This window comes from Pogona vitticeps, chromosome 12 (assembly GCF_051106095.1).
Source record: "Pogona vitticeps strain Pit_001003342236 chromosome 12, PviZW2.1, whole genome shotgun sequence".
Lineage (NCBI taxonomy): Eukaryota > Metazoa > Chordata > Lepidosauria > Squamata > Agamidae > Pogona > Pogona vitticeps.
The window spans coordinates 15,695,077-15,715,543 of record NC_135794.1 but is presented as its reverse complement, the minus strand read 5'-3'; the positions used below and the strand labels follow the sequence as shown (position 1 = coordinate 15,715,543).

Here is a 20,467-nt window from a genome sequence, read left to right as displayed (position 1 = left end):
TAATAATTGTTAAGAAACGTGTTCCATCTTGCCTGCATCTGTGTCTCAGCAGCAGTTTATGTACCATTGATTGAGAAATGTTACACTAGTCTACAGCCCCATCCATTCATAGAACCTTAGAACTGTAGAGCAGGAAGGGATCCCAAGGCTCATCAAGTCCAGCCCCTCTGCCAAAGCAGGAAATGCACAGGTAAATGCGACTGGTGGCTATCAAACCTTTATATAGGAACCTCTAATGAAGGAAAGACGATCAAGGCAGTCCATTCCACTGTCCAACAACTTTTTTACTATATGAAATTCCTCACAATGTTTTGGAAAAATATATATATTTTCTTGTAATGTGACTCCATCACTTTAGGTCCTACCCCCTGAAGCAACAGAAACAGGCTTGTTCCGTTTTCTGTGTGAGAGCCTTTCTTATACTTGAAGATAGCAATCATACATTTCTCAGACTTTTCTTCTCCTAACTAAACATACCCAGTTCCCTAACAGGGCTGGGTTTACCTCTCCCAGCTGGGTGCCATCTGCAAATGTCATGAAGGCCCCTATGCCCTCATTCAGGTCACTTATAGGGATTTTGAAAAACACTTGTTGTTTAGTCGTTTAGTTGTGTCCAACTCTTCGTGACCTCATGGACCAGAGCACGCCAGGCCCTCCTGTCTTCCACTGAAAAACACTAGGCCTACGAAAGAATCCTGTGGCACCCCACTTGCCACTTCCTTCAAGGATGATGAGAAACCATTGGCAAGCAGTCTTTGGGTATAGCCAACCGCACTACATCATCTAACATATTCCAGCTTGATCACTAAAGTATTGCAAAGGGCCTTGCCAGAAGCTTTGCTGAAATGAAGATTCACTACATCCAAAGCATTCCCTTGATCTACCAAACTTGAGATTATGTGAAAAAAGATACAAGTGTAGCATGATATGTGTTTTGAGAAACACATGCTGGGTCTTTGAAATCACAGTGTCCCCTGACTGTTGACTTCACTTCCACATTAGTCACCATGCACCTATGCTTTTAGGGACGTGGTGGTGCTGTGGGCTAAACCGCAGAAGCCTGTGCTGCAGGGTCAGAAGACCAGCAGTCGTAAGATCGAATCTACGCGACGGAGTGAGCTCCTGTCGCTTGTCCCAGCTCCCGCCAACCTAGCGGTTCGAAAGCATGCAAATGCAAGTAGATAAATAGGGACCGCCTCGGTGGGAAGGTAACAGCGTTCCGTGTCTAAGTCGCACTGGCCATGTGACCACGGAAAGATTGTCTTCGGACAAAACGCTGGCTCTATGGCTTGGAAACGGGGATGAGCACTGCCCCCTAGAGTCAAACATGACTGGACAAAAATTGTCAAGGGGAACCTTTACCTTTTTACCTATGCTTTTATTATTGATCAATTGTATATCATGAAGTAGTTATAAAAAACAGCAACAGGTAATGAGAATAAATTTTAATTGGAAAAATGTCTCATTGAAGAAGAGTACCCTTCCATTTTCTGTGATTCAAATTTGCCTCCACTTGTTGTATCTTTTATGAATGCTTTTAAAAATCTGCAAGAAATCTTACATATTCTCCCACATCATGTTTGGTTTAGCAAAATCTAACAATTTTCAAACCAGAACAAATGTTCACAAATCCAGTAAAGGATAGATTTCTTTCAATAGATGTGAATTTTTAACAAGACTTAGTCTGGCAGCATAAAAGCATAATGTTGGGTAGCAACAAAAATTACTGGACACAGATGAATATTACAGTCAAAGCATAATTTTAAACTGTACTTGTTCAGCTCCCCTTCCCTGTTGTTTGAATCCTGAAAATTGTAGAGGCCATTTCTCACAAAGAAGATTCACCATGCGACATTTCACACTCTTGCAACATGCTATCTTGACTTAATAACATTTTTAACAATGGTAAAAAGCTGAAAAGGACAAGTGCCTTAAATATGCCACTCCTCTTAAATATGCCACTCCTCTTAAATATGCAACTCCTCCTCTTCTCAAAGAGAAGCATTCTGAGAAGCAACCCTATAGAATAAAATATGACTGTGCCCATGAAATAAAATAATTATTGACACCTAAAGTAAGAGTGTGGAACAGCTCCATGCAGTTTTTAAGATAAAGAGCACAGTCCTTGGAAATTCTGAACATTTAAATCAGAGAAGAAACTAGCATCAGGACTGCACACAAAAAAATCAATGGTAGATCTTTCCTCTATATCAAACATGTAAGCAAAAATTTCTGCTACTATGGGTGGGATTATCTGTTGTTATTTATTTTTAATATATTTCAACTATAAATACAAGTTCCCTTCTTCCTACACTAGGCACCTAACAATAATACATGAACACACACACACAAAAATAGCAAAAATATATATGTTTCACACACTACTCTTAAACACTGCTGTATCACAGGGCAAATAGCAGAATGAGTGAATCATCACAGATCTGACAGCATCGACTGAGCTTTCATACAGCCATATGCCATTTTCCAGTGGAATACAGTGGTGCCTCGCTTAACGAGTGCACCGTTTAACGACGAATCCGCATAGCGATCTATTTTTTTAGATCGCTAATGCGATCGCATTGCGATGTTCTGAATAGGCAAAACATTGCATTGCGATGATTGGTAAGCTGATCGGCGGTTCCAAAATGGCCGCCGGGTGCCCAAAATGGCCGCCGCAAGTGTTTTCGCACCCTGCTCTCACTTACCGAGGGCGCGAAAATGGCAGCGCTATGGAGGAACTTCACTGAACGGTGAGTTTGGGTCCCAAAGTTTAATGCGTTCCTATGGCTTTTTACGTTCCGTTTAGCGATTAACGTCGCTATGTGGGGCACCGCTGCATTTACTTTAGAACTCACAATGCAAAATAGATTCTGCTTGCTTGAACTTGCTCAAAATTAAACTTGTGAATAGAAAGGATAAATGTATACTTACCTGCACTAAAATTCTTGGCCTCTGTGGGGATGGAAAAGGAACTTTGTGCATAAAGTGGGATATATGCCTGAGGATAAAAGGAAGTATTTCAGCTTAATATTTTACAAAGAAACCCAATGTTTGTGCAAAATATTTCTAAAACAATAAAAACTAGAAATGTTGCATAAACACTGCTGATCTTCCAGCTTAAATAGATAGTTAGCTGTTGACTGGCCATCCTAGCTAGTGGAGTTGTAGCCCCCAAAAGTTGAATTTATGCCTTTGAGTACTGGGCTGAGTACTGAGTATATGGAGGAAAAAGAGCCAGGGCAGGAGAATTGTGGCAGAGAAAAAGAGAGAGCACTTGGTGAGCCTCGTGGCGCAGTAGTTAAACTGCTGTACTACAGCTAAAACTGTGCTCACGACCTGGGGTTCAAATCCCAGGTAGCCGGCTCAAGGTTGACTCAGCCTTCTATCCTTCCGAGGTCGGTAAAATGAGTACCCAGCTCGCTGGGGGGGGGGGGGCAATGTGTAGTCTGCATAATTAAATTGTAAACCACCCAGAGAGTGCTTGAAGTGCTATGGGGTGGTACATAGTGGTACATAAGCAGCATGCTTTGCTTTGCTTTGCTTTAAGAGAAGGATTTCTAGATTGTAACCCAGGCAAAGCCAGGCACTTTTGCTAGTAAATGATAAATCAAACTGTTTATAAAAATAAAATAGGATGTTTTAATAGGTTAAGGAAATCTTCAATTAGCATTTCCTGGCCCTCCTCTTTGGATTACTCACTCTATCAAAAAAAAGATTTCATTAATGAATTAAACAAATCTATATTTTAAAAAAATCATTTAGAATGAGGAATGAAGGGTATAAGACACATTAAAAACACCTTGGAATAAACATTAAAAATGCATACAGTGCAAAAGAAGATGGGATTTGTGCCAGCATTTTTGGTTGATATGTTTAAAACTGGAATATTTGGTGTGGGCCTTGGAGATACAAACATTCCCTGTAAGAGGGGGTTACATTATACCCTCCCTTGCCATATGTGAAAAGAATCAAATGAAATGATCTTAAGTTCAGCTCTATTCAGTTGTGCTTGCTATTGCACTGGTTAATTTCTCAAAATGAACTGTTCGATGCATAGAGACTAGAGATGGGGGTACTCGTATTTGTATACGAATATCCCCCCACAGGTGCAGATAACGAGGGTCCTGCCCCCTGGGGCCATTCTGCTGCTGCCCCGAGCTCTGTGGTGCCTTCCTATCGCTCCATTGCTCGTGATGGATTAGTCACTCCTGGAAGAAGGCGGGATGCCGAGCCTCTCCGCCAGGTCGCAGGGTGGCTAATCCACTGCGAGCAACAGAGTGATAGGAAGGCACTGTGGAGTTCGGGCAGCAGTGGAATTGTGTGTGGTTGGTCTGGCCCCAGGGGGCCGGACCCTCATTATCTGCACCTGTGGGGAATACCCCCATCTCTAATACAGACACTGTCCAGAAAGAAGCGGACTTTACATTTTCACTGAGACTTTATGATATCAGGGGCAGTCCCTTTAAGCTCAAGGTAATAAAGTCAGCAGATCTTTCAGAAAGCTTTACAATGGGAAACTCTAGCAAAAAACTTACCCCAAATCTTCAAAACATTTGTTTTAGCCTAATCAACCATACATCCTTCTGCTAATCATCGATGGTATAGCGATAGCCAGAAAAGCTAAATGTTACAAATGAGCTCCTTTGCTTGCATTCAAGGAAACTATCCTTTCTTACCACAAATTACAGACAAATGATCATTTACAAATCTGTTTTGCAGCTACCTGAATTTTCTGTAAACAGCAGAAAACTGGCTAAAAGGCCCTTAGTGGAGAAGGCAATGAATGTGGAGGTTCAGTAAAGGCAATACACCAAGCCCTGGATGCCTGCTTGGGGATTTTTGGTTTTTGTTTTAGACTGGCATCCTCTTCTATAGGCAGCTGGCACCTTCTGACAGAATTTGTTGGTCAGGCCTATTACGACTTAAATCCTAGAAGGTCAATGAGCTAGTAGGCCTTTAGGGGTGCAATTTTGAGGCAGATGTGCTAGAGAACCTCCTCCCTCTAATTCATTCCTATATCATATATAAGAGACTTTTCCTACAGTTTTAGACATTCCCATTGCATTAACTCTACATCTGGATCAAAGCAATGGCCTGAGGCCTCAAATCTTCAAGCAGGCAATGCTTTAAAGCCACTTCCCTGGTTTCTTTCTCCATTTGTTCAGCCTTCCAGTGTCTAGATTCGTGGTTCTGGGAGCTGGTTTGTCAATTCAGACATCATAGCACAGCTTTACTTTAAGCCATGGGGATGGGAACAAGATTGTCTCACACCAAGCATCAGCAACCAGTCTCCAGAGTTTTATCACTTGCACCACAAACACTCTGATCTTTCAGGAAAGCAGAATCATTAGCCTCTGTCCATCAACCGTGCCTTCTATGCTGAAGTTCCAGACTGAATACAGATAATCTCTAGAAATATCTCAAAATCAAAGAGGCAACACCCAGGTCATGTCTTCATATTTCCACCTTGCCATGCTTGACTGTGGTCTTGATTCCTAATCCATTTCTGGCCATACATTCCCAGCTGCTCAGATAAATTAGTACACAAGTCAAGGTCTTAAAAATGCTATTTCCATGCACACGGCATGATGGAGTATGTGATCCTTTGCAGCACAAACACATATGGCAAATGTTTTAGAGAAAACATGGGCATCCAACAGCCGTGCTTGACTGTGGTTTTGATTCCTAATCCATTTCTGGCCATGTCATCTGCCTCTAGACCTCTGGGTTTTTACTGGTCCACTCCAGAGCCTGCTCCACAACGTGTCCATGCCACTACTTATACTTCTGAACTTTCTGACCCATATTTGCTGGCACAGACTCACAGCTATGACCATTCTCAGTGTATAACAAAAGGCTTTATTAGAACAAAACATGTTTTCCAACCCATACTTTAAAATATAGCCTCTGTTCATGCATTAAAAGCCATAAGAGTAGCTAATTCAACATTACGTCTCAGATATAGGCACATTTCAAATATTACCAAAGCAGAGTTTAATATATGGACAAATCTGGAACTAGTTTCTGGTTTACAATGTTGGTTTGCAGGCCAAGTGCAAATAGTAGCCACCAGAAATAACAGAAAATAACACTTGATGGAAACTAGGACAGAAAAGAGAAAACCGCAGAATACAAGGAAGCAGAGTATACATGTTGGAGGATTATGCAAGTTTCGTCATATACTGCCAAAATGGGTTTTTTACATTATATGTAAATCAACCCTAATTAAGGTTTCTTAAGCCTGATTTGGTTTGAGATTTAAACCAAGCCTATGACAACAAGCAGGGGGACCCAAGTACACATTGGTTAGATGCAATGCTCTTTCAACAATAACAAGAGACCAACTTGAATCAACCATGTCATACTTCAAGAACATTAAAATTGTGTGAAACACAAAGATATCTCTGAAAACTTACTTCTCAATGGGCAGGACATGTGGACCAGAGATGGAGTAACGATATAGAAAAGTAAGAAATTTCTTGAAAGCATCAAAGAATGGCCAGTGTGAGAGAAGGCAGATACATTTCTTAGTCTGGATTGTTTTAGGAGTGGCAGTTTTTCCATCAACATTATCCACAAAACCTAACTGAGACCTCTGCTTTTCTGTGAGATTTTCCTCTGGATACGTTTCATAGAACTGAATAGCTGCACCATAGACCTGTGAAAGACAGTATGTTTGAGACAAGCAACCTGTTCTTTCTGCATTTATACTTAAGGCAAGACATAAGCTCTCAAATCGCTTTTATTTAATATATTGCATGTTTCTAAAACTAAGTATTAACAATGTATTTCCAGCTGCTCTGAGAAATTAGTATACAGGTCAAGGTCTTAAAAATGCTATTTCCATGCACATAACATGATGGATATGTGATCCTTTGCAGCACAAGCACACATGGCAAACGCTTTAGAGAAAAGATGGGCATCCAAGAGCATCTCTTGTGTCTCTACCCTTTCAACAAATTTCAAAAGATGAAAAGAAATGAAGGCAAGGAAGAGAAGAACACTTTCAGAAGCTATCTCTGGTTGTGATCAGACGTGCATTTAGTTTGGTCCACTGCCGGGATGGACCGGTTCACTCCTTTTTCTGCTGATCAGACAACATAACTGCTGAATCAAACCAAATCATCCCCGGAGTTTGGACCAAAAGTGACTCTTGCAGCTGTCAAAGCTCCTTCATCTGTTCATTTGCCATATCATGGAGTGGCTTAAGAAGAGAGCCACTTCAGGATATTGGCAAACTACTTCCTCTGCCCCTCTGCAGAGGGGGACAGGGGAAGTGGGAAAAAATGTAGACTGAAGTATTCCAGATGTACTGTACCACCTATGCACAATTTTTTTAAAAATTGCTTCCCCCCCAGAAGTGGGAGGAGACAGGAGGGGACAACAAAGGGCTTTCTCCTCCTTTTTTTCTACTTATCTTAAAGTTCTGGTAGAGAACCTACCCACAGCCGAAAACAAGCCATGCAGTTGTCAAGCAAAGCCTTACTGCAGTCGGCGGTGGGTTGCTGCCGACCAAAACCAGCCTGCAGTCATAGAGGAAATGTTAAATTTGCAATATCTTGAAATGTCTCTCTTAAGCCACTTCACAATATGGCAAATTGGGAGCTGGACCAAATAAGGTCGCTTGAGATCTGATATGCCATTTAGATGCGAGGATCACACCAAATGGCAAATCACAGCACCCAACCCCAAGCAACCCAATTTAGCCCGCTCCAAAACTCCCAGTGTTGACAAGTCCTCTGATCAGCTAGGGAATGAAAAGTCCACTCAGCACCTTTAAAAAGGCACTTTAAAAGCACTTTCAAAAAGCATATCTTTTTTCAGTGTGTTGTCGGGAGGATAGCAAAGGAGAGAGAGAATGGGCGGACAGTGCATTTTGGTATGTGTAGAATGAAAGGAATGCATAGTTTTAATATTATTACATTAGTTATAATATAACTAATGGCAGATTTATCCATACCTTTTCAGCTGAAGCTCCAGTTAATACAAATGTAGAAAATACTGGAAGGGGATATTTGCTATTAGATGGCCAACATTCAATTGTTGCACCCATTGGGAGGCAAAACAAAGGTACTGATTCTGGTAAAGGAAATGAATCGTAGTCATCTTCTGGATATCTACATATTAAACCTGGAGAGAGTAAATGTTCATTTTACTGAAAGACATGAATTCTACAGTACATACTAGAAATTTTTAGAGAATAATCATCTATATAAAAGAGAGATTACCTACCTGTAACCATGGTTCTTCTAGTGGTCCTCTGTGAATCCACACAATTGGTTTGCTCTGCGCCTGCGCAGGACGTCTCGGAAGTTGCTGGAGCTTAAAGACATGTGATTAGTAGGACGTACCCCCATGGAGCGCATGCTCCGCCCTCCAAAGGTCCCCTCAATTCCTGTAAGAGTTTGCTGCTGTCAAAGACCATCAAAAAACGTGAGGGACAGAGGGGAGGATGGGCGGGATGTGTGGATTTACAGAGGACCACTAGAACCATGGTTATAGGTAGGTAACCTCTCTTATTTGTGGCCTCTGTGAATGCACACAATTGGGTGACTGACAAGCTGACTTACCGGATGGTGGGACGTCATGGTAGAATGGATGTCAAGACCGCTCTGCTAAAAGCAGCATCATTCTTTGCCCAGACATCCAGACAATAGTGCCTCACAAAGGTTGATGGATTCCAGTGGTGTCCAACCTTGGCCCTCCAGATGTTCTTAGACTATAGTTCCCAGAAGCCTTCACCACCACCTCTGCTGGCCAGGATTTCTGGGAGTTGAAGTCAAAAACATCTGGAGGACCAAGGTTGGACACCATGTAGCTGCACGGCAGATGTGAGGAAGTTCTATTCCGTGCCGGAAGGCAATAGAGGTTGACAGCGCTCTGGTAGAGTGAGCTCTTAAATGTTCAGGAGATGTTTTGCCTGTGAGCTCATAGGCCAGTGAGATAGTTTGAACAATCCAGCGAGAGATAGTTTGAGGCGAAGCTGGGGTACCTTTATGAGGGCGAAGAAAGCATAAGAAGAGCCTTGAAGACTTTCTGAATGATTTAGTTCTATCGATGGAGAAGGCCAAAGAGCATCTTACATCAAGCATCAGCCGGAGATAGGCCAGTACTCGGCGAAAGGCTAGTAATGGAAGCTGCAGCCTGAGTGGTGTTAAAGTTGGGTCATCTCTATCCGAGACCGAGCCAGGGGCATCTCTATGTGACTCCTCAAGGATTGGTGGTGGGAGCACCGGTTGAGGTGTATCTATCTGAGTCAATTTAGTAGGTTTCTTAGTCTTCTTAGGTTTGGCCTCATCCTTTTTTTTCCCTTAGAAGAGTCATTGGGACAGGTTGGAGCTCAATTTCAAAGCGGACTTCAAAAGGTCTTTTTGTTGAGGTGCCAGAGTTGTCAGGCTCAGTATCGGGCAAGGAGTTTCTTGACACTCTGGACGCGGAGTTGGGGAGGTTGCCGGATCCATGGGGGGCGGATTAAGAGACTTTTCCCAAAGGTACGAGTGAAGCATTTGTAGGCGTAATTTTAAAGTGGGCTTTATAAACTTTTTGCACTCGGGGCAGGAGTGTGTTTGGTGTTGTTCACCTGAGCAAAAAAGGCAACGGCCGTGATTGTCAGTAAGTGGGATCTTATTCGTGCAAAGCATGCACTGCTTGAAAGGCCCTGGGGGCCCATAAAAGGTAGGGGAAAAGGAAGGGAAAGGTGGCGAGGGTAGAAAAAACTGTGGGTGGAAGTAAATTCAAAAGGGAAATGGATACCTTACAGGGAATGTCCAACAAAAGAGATGACTGAAAATAGGAAATGAATGATCTAAAGAATTGATCTCAGTAATCGCTCTAGTGTTCCGAAAGAGGTCCAACTGAAGCAGCGGCAAAAAGGAACTAAGGGGACCTTTGGAGGGAGGAATATGCGCTCCAAGGGGGAACGTCCTACTAATCACATGTCTTTAAGCTCTAGAAATGCCCGAGATGTGCCACGCAGGCACCGAACAACCCAACTGTGTGCATTCACAGAGGCCATGAAGGAGAACCTGAAACTGAGCTGCAGCACAGTGGCCAAGACCATACAGCAGTTTAACAAGACACGTTCCACTCAGAACAGGCCTCGCCATGGTCAACCCGAGATACTGAGTGCCCGTGCTCAGCGTCATATCCAGATGTTGGCTTTGGCAAATAGACGTATGGGTGCTGCCAGCATTGCTGCAGAGATTGAAGGGGTGGGGTGGGGTGGTCAGCCTGTCAGTGCTCAGACCATACGCCACACACTGCATCAAACTGGTCTCCAGGGCTGTCATCCCAGAAGGAAGCCTCTTCTAAAGATGATGCATAAGAAAACCCGCATACGGTTTGCTGCAGACAAGCAGACCAAGGACATGGATTTCTGGAACCATGTCCTGTGGTCCAATAAGTCCAAGATAAACTTATTTGGTTCAGATGTTGTCAAGTGTGTGTGGTGGCAACCAGGTGAGGAGTACAAAGAAAAGTCTGTCATGCCTCCAGTCAAGCATGGTGATGGGAGTATCATGGTCTGGGGCTGCATGAGTGCTGCTGACACCAGGGAGCTACAGTTCATGGAGGGAACCATGAATGCCAGCATGTACTGTGACATACTGCAGCAGAGTATGATCCCCTTCAGAGATGGGGCCGCAGGGCAGTATTCCAACATGATAACAACTCCAAACAAACCTCCAAAATGACCACTGCCTTGCTAAAGAAACTGAGGGTAAAGGTGACGGACTGGCCAAGCAGGTCTCCAGACCTAAAGCCTATTGAACATCTGTGGGACATCATGAAACGGAGGGTGGAGGTTCGCAAGGTCTCTAACATCCACCAGCTCTGTGATGTTGTCATGGAGGAGTGGAAGAGGACTCCAGTGGCAACCTGTGAAGCTCTGGTGAACTCTATGCCCAAGAGGGTTAAGGAAATGCTGAAAAATAATGGTGGCCACACAAAATATTGACACTTTGTGCCCAATTTGGATATTGTCATTTAGGGGTGTACTCACTTTTGTTGCCAGTGGTTTAGACATGAATGGCTGTGTGTTGTATTATTTTAAAGGGACAGCACATTTATACTGTTATACTATATACTCTTTGCTTTACGTTGTAGCCAAGTGTCATTTCTTCAGTGTTGTCACATGAAAAGATATACTAAAATATTTATGAAATGTGAGGGGGTGTACTCAGTTCTGAGATATACTGTATATAAAAAAGCAGTTTCTAGTCAGCCAGTTTTCTCATACTACATGTTTTCAATAAACACTTTAAAAATATATTGTAGATGACTTACCGGCTTTATATGATATGGTGTTTGTTTTGGCCACAGACTTCTTATAACACAAATATACTGCTGAGCCCCACTGCAAAAGAAGAGTGGAACATCTTAATTATTACACCAGACATTGTAGAAACACAAAGTACAATGCTATAAGGCAAAGAGGTATACAAACCTGATAAGATAACTTGCATAAGGCTAAATTCTCTTCTCAAAATTATCACTATTATTCTAATAAGTATGTAAGTAGCTGTGTGTCAGATAAAGAACTTGATTCATAAATAGCCCATTTTGAACAAGTCATTTATTTTGAACCTTGCTGATACTTAAGCCTTTTATAACCATGCTTGAGGCTCTTACCCTGTAATTTTTCACACTATACTGTACAATAATTTCATAATATTTAAATAGTACCAATCTCCTTCTGTTGCTAGTAACCTGTTCTATTAAACACTCCCATGAATTGTAAAATGAAATGAAGAAAAGAACTAAAGAGAAAGCTACCAATAAATATCTGCAGTGCCTCATGCATTACGAACTACAAATATAATACATTTTTTTGTATGAGATCAACTCTAGTTTTCAATTTCTGGTAGTGAAAGACAACACTGTCACTGCAGAGCTTAAGACAAAAGTTCCCACTGATTTCAACAGTGTTCCGATACTGTCAATTTGCATAATAACTTCTGATGCTCCAACAGCTAAATATGAAAATTTCCTTGGAATAAGTTCCTTGGAATACAGATCTCCAGTGTGAACAGGTTTGATATGTGAAAGCTTATGACTGCATTCCTTGTAATTTGAAACATAATAGTCACTACTCAGCTGCATTTTAAGACTAATTGGTTTTTCCAGGCATCATGCTTTTGACAGAGAATCTGGTTCATACTCAGAGGCATCTACCAACCTCCTCTGATCCATCTAGTATATACTACTAAGAAACTGCTGACAATAAAAGGCAGATCCAAAACAGACATTCTGATAATAAAGTGGCATCATACTCTTATTGGTTATAATAGTAGGTTATTGATTTTCAAATAACAAAGGCTGGGAAACTCCAGTACCTGTTCTAATAGTTATGTCTGAAATATTTGATTACAAGAAATAAAAATACTTTCAATTCTCTACATCTTGAAGGATCAATATACTACTGATTATTCTGACGTGTAAGATCACCAAGTGTAAGGCTTTGTCCCTAGAGACCAAGACCGAGACCATCCACACAGCTTTCACATGATCACCATGTGAAAGCTGGGCAGTTAAAAAAAAGGCTAACAGGAAAAAAATGATTTGTTTGAAGTGTGGTGCTGGAGGAGAGCTTTGCAGACACCCTGGATTGCTAGAGATATAAATAAATGGTATCCCAGATCAAATCAAACCTGAACTATTTCTGGAAGCAAAAATGTTGAAACTGAAGCTGCTCTATTTTGGGTGCATCATGAGAAGGCAGAATTCTCTGGAAAAGACAATAATGCTGGGAAAGGTGGAAGACAGCAAGAAAAGAGGAACAGCAAATATGAGATGGACTGACTCCCTAAATTCAACAGGCTGAGCAGGGCTGTTAAGGTCAGGACATTTTGGAGACGGCTCATTCATGGGGTCACTGTAAGTTAAAGGCAAACTGACAACACATAATAACAAAATCCTGATGTACAATCTATACTCTGGATTGTTACTTTTAGAACAGAATATGAAAAAACAGAATACAGTGGAACCTCGACACGAACGTCCCTACTTGCAAACAATTCAAGTTACGAACGGCAAGTTACGAGCGCAGTTTGCTGTCCTCTGAAGATGCCAGCCACAGAGACTGGCGAAACGTTAGGAAGAACCACTTTCAGAACACGGCCAAGAAGCCCGAAAAACCCACAACAACCATTAGATCCCGGCTGTGAAAGCCTTCGCGAATACATACAAACGGCTCCGTTTGCAAAAAGTTGCTTCGACCTGCGAACGGAGCCTCGACTTACGAACCAAAAAAAGAAAAGAAAAAAAAACCTTTCCTGCCTTTTTTGACCTAAGTTCACCTTAGGACCTCTCAGCAGGTTTAGCGTCCTGAGTTGACTGTGGTGGGTGGGTATGAGAATCATCCATTCCTTTGGAAGCCAGAAAGACTTCTCCTAGAGGCAGATGTTCAAGAGAAAGCAATGTGTTTTTTTACAGCAGACAGACCAAACTTGCGGCAGTGCAGACAAGAGTGGGGCTGGTATGAATCTCTCATGCAGTAAAGGCACTGGGCGTGCCCTTCCGACGGAGGAACATTCCTGTCATAAGTTAAGCACTTCTTTAAGGGGTGGCCAAGGGCCATAAAAGGAGAAGGGGAGGAAAAGTAAAAATCAGAATGGAGAACTCCTGCCCAAATAATTAAAAACTATCTTTCCCAGGAGAATAGCGGCCAAGATTGAGAAAAGGCAAAAAATGATAAGCTCTGAGAATCAAAGAATACGACCTTCAGAACATGAGCCCAAAAAACTCACAACAACTATCACAGAATAGTGAAGTTGGAAGAAGTCTAAAAGGCCACCATTGTCCTCAGCTTCCACAGCAGTGGCTAAAAGTAAATGAGAGGGTCAAGTCTTTGCATGCCAATGCATGTACACTGGGAGGCGGAGGAGACCAACAGTCTTTCTTTTTAAGCTTTAGAATGTTCTAAACATTTGCGCATGTGCACTACAAAATCCACATGTGTGATTCATGGAGGTGATAAAGAAGAACCATCATAGAGATTTTGTCCCGGCCATGGTGATACATGCCTTAATTACATCTTGTTTGGATTACTACAGCATGCCATACACGGGGCTGTCTTTGGAAACTGTTTGGGAAATTCAGTGGGTCTAGAATGCTCCTGTCAAATTGTTAATTGGGTCTAATTATGGACATCCCATAATTCTCCTGTTATAACAGTTCCATTGTCTGATGGTTTATTTCTTGGCACAATTCAAAGTGCTGTTTTTGACTATAAAGCCCTGACCAACTTATGTCTAGGTACAGTGGACCCTCGACTTACAGACGGCTCGACTTACAGACTTTTCGAGTTACAGACTTCTCTGGCTGCAAAATTTACATTCGATTTACAGACAGAGAATCAACTTACAGACCAGAAAAAACCCAAAATGGAACAAAAATAGAATAAAAACCACTGGTTATGGGATTAATCGGTTTTCAGTGCATTGTAGGTCAATGGAGATTTGACCTATAGACTTTTCGACTTGCAGCCACCATTCTAATACAGATTAATTCCTTAAGTAGAGGGTCCACTGTAACTCTCCCTTTATGAGCCTGTCTGGGTTTTTAATGCATTGGGAAAGTCCAAACTCTCTCAGGGGTACATTTGGTGAGAACATAAGAACGGTTGCTGCTCCCAAGCTGTAGAACTCCTTCCCACTGGAGGCTAGGCTGGTTCCTTCCCTTTTTGCTGTTCCTCCACAAGCAGGCAAAGGCCTTTCTCTTCAGAAAGTCATTTTCTCAGTAACTGGTTGCCTAAGAGATGAGCTGCCATTGGTGTCCCTCTCCCTTCCTCGTGTTATTTTTTTAATATTGCTTGTTTTAATACTGTAAACCTCCTTGGGTCCTTTGGAGGAGAAAGACAGGTTATAAATATTTGAAATAAGTAATAATAAATAATATGAGGCAGCAAAAAAATGAGGACCACCAAATATAACGTGGATTGATTCAATAAAGCCTTGAGTTTGCAAAACCTGAGCAGAACTGCTAATGAGAAGACATCTAAGAGGTCACTAATTCACAGGGTTGCCACAAGTTGAAAGTGACTTGACAGCACATCAAAACAGCAAAACAACAACATGCATCTATACACATGGTTTTTAGTTTCCAAAATAATTTACAGCATTTATGAAGTCTAAAAAATACTTGAAATGCTAAGTTTTTATGAGAACGACTGTTTTCATTATGCTGCGTTTTGTAAAACCTAGACATAGGAAGAAAACACATAATGTGAATCATGAAGTACATTACTTTTAGAAGTGCACGTTTAACAATTGCGTTTGTAAAACAGGGTTGAAAACTCTAATAACTAGTGTGCCAGCTGCACCTGTTCCTGGAGAGGTCTGATCTGGCCACAGTGACACATACCTCAGTTACATCCCAACTGGATTACTGCAATGCAGTCTATGTGGGGCTGCCTCTGGAAAGTGTTTGGCGCTATCAGGGAGTCCAAAATGTGCAGCCAATTTGTTAAATGGAGCTGACTACATGGAACACATAACCGCTCTGTTTTTAGCAGCTCCACTATCTGCCGAACTGGCACAGTTCAAAATGCTGGTTTTAAAGTATAAAGGCCTGAATAGCTTGGCTCCAAGCTAACTCAAGGACTGCATTTCCTTTCATGAGCCTACCTGGGTGTTAAGATAATCAGAGGAGGCCTTTCTCTTGGTCCCACCATTCCCACAGGTACACTTGGTGGGAACATGAGAGAGGGCCTTCTCTACTGCTGCTCCCAGACTTTCGAACTCCCTGCCACACGAGGTCAGGTTGGCCCCATCTTTGCTGTCCTTTTCTCAAGTGGACAAAAAACCTTTCTTTCAGGCAGGCTTTTCCTTAGTCTATCTGAAAGGGGTTTTTAAATGAATTGTTGTCCCTTGCTGCTTTGTATGTTTCTGCTCCTGATTTTGTTCACAGCTTTAGTGTGATATTTGTTTGATTCTTTTGTAATATTTGTATAGTTACTGTTTTTAGTTTTTAAATATTGTCTTCTAGTAATCTAATCCAACTTGGGTTCTTTTTAAGGAGAAAGATGGGAAAATGTTTTAAAGAAGCAAACAAATAGATACTTCTTGAGCTACAAGTCTTGATTATGCTCACAAAAAAATTATAGACAAGTTTTTAAGTATATTTAAAAAGAGGTCAAATGACCAGATCAGATTTGGATTTCCTGTTCTCGGTCACCAGAATTTTGCCTGTAATAGTTCTGCCCTGCCATTCCAAACACACATGCTCATCTCTTCCTGTTCTATTGTTCTAGGAAGTGACCTAAACCACATTTTATCATTCAGCAACAGCACTGTGCACTAGAGAGATAAAGGAAAGCCTTCAGTTTAACACACGTGAGGACCTGCTAAGCCCTATGCAAAATACCTTAAAATAAAATGCCTAAGAACATGACAAATACATGATCTCACAAAAGTAAACATTATGTACATCATTTATAGCAACATGCATGGCACAGTGCACAGGATTAATAGCTTCTATTTAATCTATATTATGACCAGATATCCTTTCTTTTTTCTTTAACTTTACTCCACCTAATGGTTGATCCATCTTTTAAGTAACTGGCTGTATGTATGCCTTCTACAGCTTTCTTTTTACAGTAGAACATTTGGAAGTAATTAACTTCTGCCAAAGTGGATTAGCCTTTTTCACACTGATAAAGCAATGAATATCGGAGCTAGGGATTACACGGTATGTGAAAAATGAATACTTTAATGATTACTAGGAAGTACATTAAAAGTGTGGGAATATTCAAATATATAGCTGGCAGCCAGACAAAAATAGCTAACATTAGCTGATTTTTGACAACAGTGTTTCTTTTTGGCATATTCACCTTCATGACAGTAACAAAAATCCATATTCATGGGCACCATATTACACTTTATCGGATGCCTGAAGCAAACAGAAAGCAGCCAACATCACTGTATCCTTGTTGGGAGTTCCCAGGGGCATGTGGCTGATTGTTGCTGAACTAGATAATCCCTTAGAGTCTGATCCAGCACAGCAATTGTTATATTTTTGTGTTCTTACATTTTATGTTCTTCTATTAGGGGCTTTACACATAACTTCCTACTAAAGATTTTGCACTATGTTTGTACCAGTGTCCAGAGATCAACAAACAATGGAAAACAAGCTCACATAGGGCCTGTGATATTTTCACAAGAGTAAGAATAACAGGAAGAAATACATCTCTTGGCATATATACAGGGAGGAAATCCATTGTAACAAATTTGTTACATGATATAAACTGATTACAAACCTCAAAACTATTGAGAATTATTTAGTACAAATCTAAAAGTCATCTTACCATACTATTGTTGAGATTCTTGTCAACCTTGCAGAATGTGTGTGGTGGAATTTCTCCCTTGCTAGGAATAATTATGCATATGTCTGTGACAGCCAGGGTATTTTGTGTTATGTTCTCAGAGGCTCTTCGGTACGTGATGTACACCTTCTGTGATGAGGTACCACTACTGATATTTGCAGGGCGGCCATATGGAGTGAGCTGAATAATTTCACAACCCTGCTTTAATCTCTCTTTCCCATCGTACAAAGCCCTATACAAAAGACAAGCCCCAAAGCAGAAAACAAGCAAAAAGGCATTAAGATCTAGAAAAGGACTAAAAGACAAATATAACAATATAGATATGTGAAACAGCAGTAAGGTCCAGATCCACTTGTAAGCAATCCTGCCCTGCTCTAATACCGTAACACTCCTCCCTACTTCATCCATGATCTAACAGGTTTTTCTCCAATTCTGCCTCTGGCAATATCTAGTGGGCTAATGATTTGGAAACTGAAAGTAGATAGGTTCTATTCATGATAACTGCCATTTTAAAAATTGAAAACCTATAGCAATATGGATAAAAATTACTCACCCCAAATCAGTAAGTGGAGGCTTGTCCCTTCCTCTCCTGTAGCACAGGTATATTTGTGGTCCCACAAGGCTCCCATTGTTGAGATCTGCTGATAGTCCTGATGGAGTTAAATCGATGCACTTGTAACCGTGAGGGACCTCCTCTCCCAGAGATTTAATTACCACTGCCACATCTGTGATTGGTTCTTTTGGCTTTGCAAGTTTGTGGCAGGCATCATTGAAGTGGATTTCTTCCTCTAATGGTTTCGAAATATCAGTCAACCCAGCCACAACGAAGTAGTCAGCAACACGAGCGCCTCTGTCTTCCATCTTCCATCACAGAAAAGATCTAGCTGGCAAGTCACAAAGGAAGGTGAGTCATAAGAAACAGGAACGCACAGGCATGTCTAAAATCAGCCACATAAAGACTGTATTAAAGACGTATTCCATTTCTCTATGATGCCTTTGTCATGTTCTATGTAAACCAGTCTATGTAAAATGTAAAATACACATAGGACAATACCACTTACAATACATACCTGTGTTTCAGCTTCAGCAATAAAAGCATGAATGTACTAGGCTGTGAACGCCTTATGGAGTTTAATGAGTTTAACATGCTTGCACAGACATGAAACAACAGCTAACACTCTTGCCACAAAAACAGCTTGCCTTGCAATAAATTATCTTACTTAACAAAACGAAACAAAAAACACTTTGCAATATGAACTTCTTTTGAAGCATACTTACTGTGTAACATATTAATTCAAATAATAACCTCAACAATCACAGCTTGTGCCATGTAATGAAACACAGACACTTTTCTAAAGCAGCACTGCATTACATAAACATCTGTTCTTAAATGATGCAACAGGGCTTAGTCATTTTCCATATCCACCTTCCTTTCCCTATGGTTTTCTTTTCTTTTTTTTTTTAAATAATGGGTTAAATGGATACTGGGAAAAACAAACACATTGATCATGCAAATATCAGAGTTTAGAATGGACAAGTGCAACTAACAATTTAAATGGTAAAAAGAATGCTATGAATAAGCAGAGTAGAAAGAACTTCATCAGCTAGATTAAGCTGTTTCTTTGCTCAGTATAACACTCACTCTAACACCAACTGCTCTATAGAAAGGAATCCAGGAGAAACTGAAGACAGGACAGCACCAGCCACCTCCTTCTATTCCCACCTCCTCCCCATCCGCTGTTACCAAAGGGCCAAATACCAACTGCCCTTTGGGAACATCGCTGCCTTTTGCTTCAATTGAGCTGTTCACATTTTGCTTTCATTTTAAATGCACGATTACTGGTGTATCTTACTAATGCTACAAGCCTTTTTCTGAACTATAATTTAAATGTGCATATAATACCTAATAAATGAACAAATCACAATAAATTCCTTCACATATATAGATTAAAGATTTTCAGTTGTTTCACAATGATGCTTATATGATACGAGACACTTTTCAAAACTGATTTACAAGAGGTTATAAGAAAAAAAGCCTCCGGTTTATTAATGTGAGATATTGGGCTTCCGTATCCACGAATTAAAAAGCTGGGATATGGCCCGATACTGCTGCATAACATCATGCCTGCACTGCCAGCAGAAAAAAGGATGCCAAAGTTTACATAGCAAAGGGTAGCCTGAATGTTGACAACACCAATAGCAGCCGTCAAGATGGTCTATAGCAGGGGTCCCCAACCCCAGTACCAGGCCGTGGCCTTGGCAGGACTGGACCACGGAGACAGATTTCCCCACGCACACACGGCCCCCGTGTACACACTGGCCTCCCCATGCACGCACGGATGAGCACACCCCTGCACATGCAAACATGGATGCAAGCCCCCCCATGCACTCATTGTTGCACACACAGCACCCCCACGTGGTTTGAATGGGGTTTTTCCGCTTTGCGATGATCAGTTCACTGCTTCGGGAACCGATTTTCGCTTTACGATGATCAAAAACAGCTGATCGTCAGGTTTCAAAATGGCTGCCGGGTGTACAAAATGGCTCCCCACTGTGTTTAGGAGCCATTTTTCGCTTTACTGGCACCTAAAAATGCCCCCCCATGAAGGATCTTCACTGGACTGTGAGTTTTCAGCCCATTGGAACGCATTGAATGGTTTTCAATGCATTTCAATGGGCTTTTTTATTTCGCTTTACGACGTTTTCGCTCTACAGCGATTTCGCTGGAACGAATTAACATCGTTAAGCGAGGCACCACTGTATTAGACAAAAAATGCTATGGCCATGGTGAGGGCATGGTTTCCAAAATATATCCCTTTGCCTTTTGAAATAAAAAAAAAGGAAGAGCTTGGAGTTAGCAAAAACGTCACTGGAAACCAAGGTCAAAATCATCCATACTATGTGAAAAAAAGACGTGAAGAAAGGCAGGGAGAAAAACCAACTCATTTGAAATATGGTGTTGGAGCGATGTATAGACACAAAAGACATCTAGAAAATCAGAAAAAGGGGTGCTCAATCAAGTCAGGCCTGAAGTCTTCACTACAGCAAAAATGAGTCAACTAAGCCTTTTACCATGCACATATAGTGAAAATAAAGAAGTTACCAGAATAGACTGTATTACTGGGAAACGTGGGTGAAACACTAGAA

General features: G+C 41.3%; 1 protein-coding gene across 3 annotated transcripts in view; it reads right to left on the bottom strand.

Moving 5' to 3' along the window:
* The window catches only part of DENND4A (DENN domain containing 4A), a 95,484-nt gene that overhangs the window by 54,999 nt on the left and 20,018 nt on the right, over window positions 1-20,467 (bottom strand). For 2 of the 3 annotated variants that reach the window (XM_020805674.3, XM_020805676.3), the window contains exons 2-7: window positions 17,874-18,204; window positions 17,303-17,552; window positions 11,284-11,353; window positions 7,961-8,130; window positions 6,417-6,658; window positions 2,932-2,998 (exon numbers count right to left, since the gene is read on the bottom strand). In XM_020805674.3, the coding sequence (XP_020661333.3) occupies window positions 2,932-2,998; window positions 6,417-6,658; window positions 7,961-8,130; window positions 11,284-11,353; window positions 17,303-17,552; window positions 17,874-18,181 (1,107 nt within the window). In that variant the 5' untranslated portion in view covers window positions 18,182-18,204. The remainder of the gene's footprint in view (window positions 1-2,931; window positions 2,999-6,416; window positions 6,659-7,960; window positions 8,131-11,283; window positions 11,354-17,302; window positions 17,553-17,873; window positions 18,205-20,467) is intronic. The other variant, XM_020805675.3, reaches the window with a different exon arrangement.